Raw genomic sequence first — 9,284 nt, 5'->3', positions numbered from 1 at the left:
TGCCACTTGCTCTGAGTGGCAGGTTAGGTAACTTTGTGCTTCCATTGCATCTATTGTTTTCCATCACAATAGCTATTTTATTTTTATAATTGTATTTTTTAAAGTAGTTTCTTAATACCACTAAATCTACTGGTTTTCAACATTGGCTGTGCAGTTAGAAACCACTAGGTAGCTGAAAATAATGATACCTGGGCCCTACCTCAGAGCAATTAAATCAGATCAGTTAAGCCTGGGATGGGGATCAGACTTGTTTTTTTTTTTCAGGTTCTCAAGTGATTCTAAAGTATATTCGAGGTTAAGATATACTGTAGACTGCAATGTATTATAAGTTCCCATGAGTGAGGATTTTTATTTCTGTGTGTACATATTTGTTTACTAGTGTGTGGTTAACATTTAGATCAACTCATTTTCATTCTGTAACACCTATTTTTTAAAAAATGAACGTAAAAATGTATTTTATGATTTTTATCTTTCAAATTTTATTTTAGACTCCAAGGGTACATGTGCAGGTTTGTTAACAAAGGTATAGTGAGTGATGCTGAGGTTTGGAATACAACTCAACTCACAACCCAGCAAGTGAGCATAGTACTCGATAGGTAGTTTTTCATCCTTTTTCCCCTTCCTGTAATTTCCACTTTTAACCTAATTATACAAGCCTGAAAACCTTTAAAAAGAAAGGGCCTCCAGTTCATTTTTTTATTTCATAAGACATTTTATGGGCTCATGGATATCAGTTAACTCCTTAAAGTTCCATATAAGATTTGGAGCACAGATGCTTTACTAGAGAGCATCCATAAAGATCAAGCTCTCAAAGATGTTCATCTCCCAAAAGAGATTGGGACTTAGTTGCATAAACACTTAGAGAGAAATATTTGGTCTCCTCTGAACAAGTATCTCCTGTGGCCTTGATCTCTACCCCACGAAACAGACATCACATACCCCACGAAACAGACATCACATCACGAATCAGAGGTTGCCTCATTATCAGTACCCTCATCGTCATCAATACACACCGACTGAGAGGCATATTGGGTAATGAAAGATGACTGCCTTTGAAGCCAGAAGACTGCACAACTTTTGGAGTTCTAGGTCTGCAACATGTTTTTAGTCCTAGGTCAGCAAGCGTGACGTCAGTAGTCATGGAACCCTGAGCAAATTATATAGCATTTGTACATGTTTCTTTCTACAATTAAAAACATTGAGATTTGTCATATTTTATGTTTTTTTAATTAAGGATCAAACAAGATAACACACAAAAGTATTTTATAAAATACGAAAATTCCCTGCAAAACTTTATCCTAATTGGAACTATTTTCTATTAAATACAGCAAACATCCAGGAAGGCGTTACCTAAAACGTGGTGGCTCTCTGACAACACATCATATTTTTATCTCCTTTTCCAGAATAGAAAGAAAAGGGGGAGAAAAAAAAATCTTCCTGCTCTAGGATGTACTAATGATTGTTGAATCATTATGGTATTTTCATGTTATCTATCTGATTTAAATGCAATTTTGACTATTTTTACTTATTCCTGGTTGTTTGTTCATACTGGAGTGCCGTCTATCCCCCACTTCACACACTGCTTGGTATATCAGAGGTGCTTATCTGTGCAACTCTTTACTGGACGAGGGTTATGTAGAAAATACATCATCCTCATCCTTATGAAATTACACTCATAATCTAGTGTGAGGGATGCCCTAATAAAGACAACTTTATATTTAATAAGGTCTATAATATGACAGTGACACCAGTGGGGAAAAGGGACTGGTTAGTCTATTTTGATAGGTCAGGGAAGAAATCCAGAGGAGCTGACATTTAAGTTAATCCTCAAAGGCCAAGTAGGAGTTTGCCGTGTTGATGTGGCCCATGGTAGCCAATCTGTTTGTGAAATATGTACAATGTCAGATGCCTTAGGTTGAAAGGGAAATATTTTAAGGTGTTTGTAATTTTTCTTTATGTTTAAAAGGGGAAAATGGCAAATATTTTACTTTCTGTTTATGTTTGAATGATGTGGATTTTTGTTTCCTATAATTTGACTGGCTCAACTGCAAAGATATACCTTGCTTTAAAATTTGAAGACACTGCAACTAAATTTTTTTTCAACATTTTATATTTTATAACTCTAGATATAAAAGGCTAATGCTTAGTTTTCTGAGCATTCATGAAACAAAGTTTTGCAATGACATTCAAAAGTTACAGATATTATAATACTTCTTTCAGAAATTTAGATATAGTATAAAATTCTACAAAGAGCCACATAGAATTGAAACTAAAAGTAAGACTAAAGTAAACATTGGACATAATCTTTATTTTATTATCAAGAGAAATTAGTATAAAGTAACCAAAAGTATGTAAAATACCAAAGCATGTTATATATTCAATTCAGAATTGTTAGGGAAGAATATGAAATAATTGCAAGAGTCTAGCTTGTTTAGTTTTCAAAATAGTATTTTTACATGCATTAAGAACTAAGGTTGTATTACACGTAGAAATTTTAAGAAGAAAACAAATAGTGATGACTTTCTATTTTTTTTTCTCTGTAGGTTTTCTTATGCAGCTTTCAGTGATTCCAACATCGTAACAGTGGTGGTAGACACTGCTCTCTATATTGCTAAGAAAAATAGCCCTGTTGTGGAAGTGTGGGATAAGAAAACTGAAAAACTCTGCGAACTAATAGACTGTGTGCACTTTTTAAGGTTAATTCATTGGCTTTTAAGTTTATTTCCAAAAGAATTATCTTTGCACTTCATGTGTCGCAGAGGAAGGATTTGTCTTCCTTTCTGCCTCTGAATAGAGAATTTTTAAAAAATGCAGAAAAAAATTTGTAATGCTTCTCGGCACCAGCTCTTCAAATCAGGAACATTTTGTCTTGGGAAAATAAAAAAATAGGAGCATAATATGCATAGTTTTTTCATGGTATTATAAAGAATGCTCTCGAATGAAAATAGTATATTATTGAAAATGAACATACTGGAGTCTCTGCTAGCTTTGATGTAGTTGTGTCACAGTGTCAAATGTACTATTTATAATTAAATTATGGGCCCCAGGATTATCTGCTCAAAGAAAAAGAGTCACAAAATAATAGACGAATATGGGAGGAAACACAATGGACTCAGCAAGGCACTAACTAAGGAGTTGGGATCAAGACCCCAGAATGAGAGCATAGTGCTTAGTCTGATGCAGCCAGTGAGTGACAAATCCATAGCAAGCACATTCTTTCTGTGCTGGTGCTAAGAAACAGAACCATTTTCAAGCTTATTTGCTAGCCACTTTATATTTTTATTTTGTTTTGGTTTTACCTTATAGATCTATGATACTCTTAAGAACATTTGAGATTACACACTATCTGTAAAAGGAGACTTCGAAGTTTCCTTTCTTAGATTCATCTGACAGCTTTTCTCTGGATTGTGAGAAGGGCTCACAGTTTATGTTCAGAAGAACCAACAGGTCTCCTTGATAAAGGATTCCTTACTTCCTGAAGTACCAAAACGATTAGGATTCTTTTATTTCTGGACACTTCATTTTGGTCGTGAATTAGACTATTCACTGGTTCTGGGAAAAAATCCAGTGGTTTGTATGGATATCTCTTACATGTGAATGACTATAATTTTATGTTCCTTTGTAACACTGAGACATCATGTAAAGCTTTTGAGTCTAACTTTTTTTTTCTTTATCCTGGGCACATGCTTGCTATTTTTACTGAATTAGATAGCTTTGGTATTTATAAAAATTGTATCCCTCTTATTCATAATTTCCTGAAAATGAAGGGCTATTGTTGTCTTTGATAATTTATGCTTCAAGTAAAGAAATGTGACTCTTTGGCATTCTGTGTTTAGCAAAATTTGCTTTGTATAATTTTAATGATGCATAATGTGTGGTGTCATGTTTTCATAATTTAAAATGTTATTTATGTTTTCATATATAAATAGCATTTATGTCTTAACTGGTGGTAAAATTATTAATGTATCCCTTATGGTTCTAGGGAGGTAATGGTAAAAGTAAACAAGGAATCAAAACACAAAATGTCTTATTCTGGGAGAGTGAAAGCTCTCTGCCTTCAGAAGAACACTGCTCTTTGGATAGGAACTGGAGGAGGCCATGTTTTACTCCTGGATCTTTCAACTCGTCGAGTTATACGTATAATTTACAACTTTTGTGATTCGGTCAGAGTCATGATGACAGCACAGCTAGGCAAGTTTCTTTCCTTTAGATATTTTTCATATTCTCTAAGTCTTATAAAATATGCCTTTATTTTACATTTACTTTTTCTCTGCAGTTTCCAGTGTCATTTGGATGGTCTTGGAGGTTCACACAATGAAACATAAGACTGGTGTAAATTGTGAATAGGGTCATTACAGAAATGGTGGGAGTAAATGCTCTCAGTCCCATAAGAGAAGCAGATTACTGCAACTGAACACTCAGTTTGGGTCTTACTTGCTTTTTTCCTTTTTACCTAAGGCAAAAATGGGAAATACATAGTGTTAAATATATTTCACTTTTTGAGCAAAGAAAATAAAGAAAATGTTTATTTTAATCATAGTCTAGCCTCCCACGCTTGTTAAAGAATCTCATTTAGTTTTTCATTCTATAACAAATCTTTATTCTTGCAGCAATACATGCTGAACCACACAACCTACAAATATTGACAAATCATGTTTTACTGAAACTTTGTCTTTTTTTGCTTCTATTTTTCTATTTAAATATGATGAAATAGTGATAGCACATAAAATATATTTTCTGCATAAATATATTTGTATCTTCCTTTGATAATAATTTGATTTAGAAAATAACAATAAAAGCACATATACAAAAGTTTACAAAAACAACACTATGGGGTTTAATTCCGGAAAAAACTAGAATTTATGTAACTTTAGCAAATAATTAATGAATGTTTTGAACATAGTGAAGAAAATAGACTCATTACAAGTATGTGTGAAAGAGGAACATGTGTTTCTCTAGCACCTTCACCTATTTTTCATTTATAGACGTTAGAGTTGCACAGAAGGAGTTAGAATTAGATGCTCTTAATGACTGTGAACTATTAAGATACATGTCCACACAAGCAGAGCAGTAGGTATCTCAATGGGTTGTCTCCGTAGTCTTATTCTACCAAAGTTGTTGCATTCTCTAGTTGAATTGTATGTACTTTGGGACCCAAATAGCTTGCTTATAACTGAAGTTATAGTAGAATTTCAATGGGTTACAGTTTGATTTTAAAATAAAGATCAATTTGAACATAGCCTACAAGGTGCTGCGTGAGCTGGCTTCACTGTACCTCTCCTGCCTCCATCATCTACCGCATTCCTACCAGATCTTCCTCGTCTAGATGAACATCCAATTCTTCTTAATTACTGTGCTATATTTTGCCTCAGGGATTTGCACATGCTGTTTATTTCTTTGCTTAAAGTAGTTTTTTTTATGCTTAGTTAACTCATACGCTTTGAAATGTTAGCTCCTGTGTCAAAACCTCTGAGAAGCCAACACTGATTAGGTCAAAGTTCCCACTTTGGGTTCCCATAACAGCTTTCTTGCATAGTTGTGATCATAGTCATATTTTTTTTCCATTAATACTAGTCTCTTCACTAGAATATAAACACCAAGCAGGTTGGGTTAGTGTGTTTTGGTTTACCCCTTTATTCCCAGGATCTAGCCTAGGACTTACATAGAAGACTTTTGATGCAAATTTGTTGAATAAATTAGTGAATGATTTGAGAAGAAAATATGATATTTTGACATCAGTATATCCATCCATCTAAGTGTCCATCTAAATACTCATATTTGTACCTTACCGTATCCAAAGAACTTTTCACACACATTACCTCATTTAACATTGTAACTTTGGGGAGGGTAATGTATAAATTCTAAGCCTATTTTACAGAAAGGTTAAGCTGTTTTCTCAGACTCACATAATTAAGAGTTGCAGCAAGGAGTGGATCACAGATTTTGTTACTTTTTTTTAATGCTGGCCTTTATTCAATATAATTTAAGGGTCACCTAGAAAATAGAACTGTGAATTCAGTTCCAAGGTATTTGTGTCTTAGACTATGAACAACTTTAATTTTTTTCAGACCAGCTTAATATATAGTTTTAACGGAAAACTTCCATATTTTGTTTTTGTAAAGGGAGCCTTAAAAATGTCATGCTGGTATTGGGCTATAACCGGAAAAGTACTGAAGGTACACAACAGCAGAAAGGTAACATTTAAAAGGATACTATATTCCAAACAGTGCAATGGCATGAATGATGGTAACATATTATGTGTTTTATAAATTTGTAGAAAATATTACATATGGTATAATCAGGAATTTTAATTGGTAGTTTATAGTATAAAGAACTTAGGCGTAAACTTTCAAAATTACAAGTGATATGAAGTGTTAAATATTTATATTTTCAGATGAAGTAGAGGTGTCAATCACTAGCTCAACCTTAAACTAAATGTGAATATTTTTTACAACTTACCTATATCTACATAATGTTTAATTTTGAACAGTGTTTGAAAAGCTTTATTTCTTTTAGATTATGAAATGTTAATTTATTAAATGTCCACAATCTTCTTGAAATTTAGTAGTTTCTATAATGTATTATAAAAATTGTCCAAGTACAGTTTTTTATAAATAATTATTTAGTGCATTAGTTATAGCTGTGTTTATATATACATTTATCTAAGTCAACTAAAAATACATAAGCCAAACTGAAATAAAATAAGAATGTTTTATGGTGGATCTTTGAAACTTGATTTCATTTTTTTCTTTTTCTAGAGATACAATCTTGCTTGACTGTTTGGGACATCAATCTTCCACATGAAGTGCAAAATTTAGAAAAACACATTGAAGTGAGAAAAGAATTAGCTGAAAAAATGAGAGGAACATCTATTGAATAAGAGAGAAACAGGAATTATCTTTGGATAGGAAAATTATTCTCTTGTAAATATTTATTTAAAAATGTTCACATGAAAAGGGTACTCACATTTTTTGAAATAGCTCATGTGTATATGAAGGAATGTTATATTTTTAATTTAAATATATGTAAAAATACTTACCAGTAAACGTATATTTTAAAGAACTATTTAAAACACAATGTTGTATTTCTTATGAATACCAGTTACTTTTGTGCATTAATTAATGAAAATAAATCTGTGAAATACCTAATTTAAGTACTCATACTAAAATTTATAAGGCCGATAATTTTTTGTTTTCTTGTCTGTAATGAAGATAAACTTTATTTTAAATTCTGTGCTTAAGACAAGACTATTGCTTGTTGATTTTTCTAGAAATCTGCAAGGTAGAATGAAAATATTAAGACAGTTTCCCCTGTAATGTATTCCCTCTTAGATTGCTTTGAAATGCACTGTCATTTATGCTTGCAAATATTCAAATGAATTTGCACTAATAAATTCCTTTGTTGGTATGTGAATTCTCTTTGTTGCTGTTGCAGACAGTGCATCTTACACAACTTCACTCAATCCAAAAGAAAACTCCATTAAAAGTACTAATGAAAAAACATGACATACTGTCAAAGTCCTCATATCTAGGATATCAGGAGAGTTTCTGTGTCTTTCCTAGACATGATAGAGTTGTTTTTCAACTCTATCTTTGAGTATGGATACCCTGAAATTTGTATAATTAGTGTAAATACAGTGTTCAGTCCTTCAAGTGATATTTTTATTTTTTTATTCATACCATTAGCTACTTGTTTTCTAATCTGCTTCATCCTAATGCTTATATTCATCTTTTCCCTAAATTTGTGATGCTGCAGATCCTACATCATTCAGATAGAAACTTTTTTTTTTTCCAGAATTATAGAATTCCTCAGCTCCTACCAAGACCATGAGGACAAATATCTAACACTTTTCAGTTGCTGAAGAAGAAAAGAGCTTTAGTTATGATGGATAAAAATATCTGCCACCCTAGGCTTCCAAATTATACTTAAATTGTTTACATAGCTTACCACAGTAGGAGTATCAGGGCCAAATACCTATGTAATAATTTGAGGTCATTTCTGCTTTAGGAAAAGTACTTTTGGTAAATTCTTTGGCCCTGACCAGTATTCATTATTTCAGACAATTCCCTGTGATAAGACAACTAGTCTATTTAATATTCTCAGAACTTATGGCATTTGACTATATGAAAACTTTAAATTTATTTATATTCAGGGTGATCAAATTCTTAAACATGAAAGATTTTCTGTATTTTAAAGGAACCCATGCTTTAACTTGCTACGTAATTAACGACAACAAAAAAATACAGTAGAGCTCTTTGTTCCAGTGTTATCTCTTTCATTGTTACTTTGTATGTATTTGCAAATTTTTTTACCAAAGACAAACACAAAAATAGAATACTGTATTTACATGGAATAATAAAATTTTTAAAAGCATGTTTATGAATTTTTAAACTTTATGATAGTGTTTTGCTTTTCACATATGGGTCTGTTATCCACCTCAAAGGAAACTTTGTATATTAATTTGTATATGGAACATTCCATGATAAGAAAGTGCAACTAAAGTTTTTTCTTGAGAACTTACGGAATATTTAAATTTACTTTTCTATAATACGTATAGTTGCCAGGATCCCAGGACAAAATCTGATGGGTATGAAACATTCTATTTTCAAGTTCTCTTAAAAATTTTTTGTGAGTAAATTTGTTTGCTCTTGAGTACTGAAACAAAATATAAGACTTTAGAGCAAATGATATATACAAAAAATAGGCACAGTCACTTCAAGTGTTTTCTGATTAGAAGCCTAAAATAACCTGCTAATTATGATCAAAATACAAACATATTATCATAACAGAAAATATTCTTTTGAGAAAATTTTGAATTCAAAAAAGGGCGCCTCTCTGACTCTAATTCCCTCTATCGATTATGTGTGAACTATTTTAACTAAAATGCAACTTATTTTTCATCAAGGCAGTGAAATGTATTGGTGAAACATAGCAGAATTAACAAAAGAAGATTGTGAACTTTCCTAAGTTAAATGTAAGGATGCAAATGTTCTAATATTGAGGGGAGATAAAATTCAAAACCGTTGGGACTTTGCTTCTTTATCCATCACTTTGAGTAGCTTAACACCTAACCTGGTAAATTGAATGTTTTTCATGGAGGCTCATCAGCAATTCAGTAAAATAGTAAACTATGTCAACTCGGGAGAAACTGACATCCTCATTCTCCATGCTAGCCAGTTGCTGATCCAGGGTATCATTGTTTCTAATAACAATTCAGAATCTGGCTGCTTAAAGGCACCTAGGTACTTGGTTCTTTCTAATTTGTCAAGGAATTTGGAGTGATC

At 32.2% G+C, this 9,284-nt stretch overlaps 1 protein-coding gene across 1 annotated transcript in view; it reads left to right on the top strand.

The window, feature by feature from the left end:
• The window catches only part of LRRK2 (leucine-rich repeat kinase 2), a 21,280-nt gene extending 12,910 nt beyond the window's left edge, over positions 1-8,370 (top strand). Inside the window, exons 4-7 of the mRNA XM_011973118.1 lie at positions 2,544-2,696; positions 3,983-4,191; positions 6,123-6,194; positions 6,759-8,370. Of these exons, the coding sequence (XP_011828508.1) occupies positions 2,544-2,696; positions 3,983-4,191; positions 6,123-6,194; positions 6,759-6,880 (556 nt within the window). The 3' untranslated portion in view covers positions 6,881-8,370. The remainder of the gene's footprint in view (positions 1-2,543; positions 2,697-3,982; positions 4,192-6,122; positions 6,195-6,758) is intronic.
• Positions 8,371-9,284: the final 914 nt, after the last annotated feature.

This window comes from Mandrillus leucophaeus, unplaced genomic scaffold, assembly GCF_000951045.1.
Source record: "Mandrillus leucophaeus isolate KB7577 unplaced genomic scaffold, Mleu.le_1.0 Scaffold1344, whole genome shotgun sequence".
In the NCBI taxonomy this organism is placed as follows: Eukaryota; Metazoa; Chordata; class Mammalia; order Primates; family Cercopithecidae; genus Mandrillus; species Mandrillus leucophaeus.
Note: the sequence above shows the minus strand (reverse complement) of the source record. Positions and strands in the feature narration are given on the sequence as shown.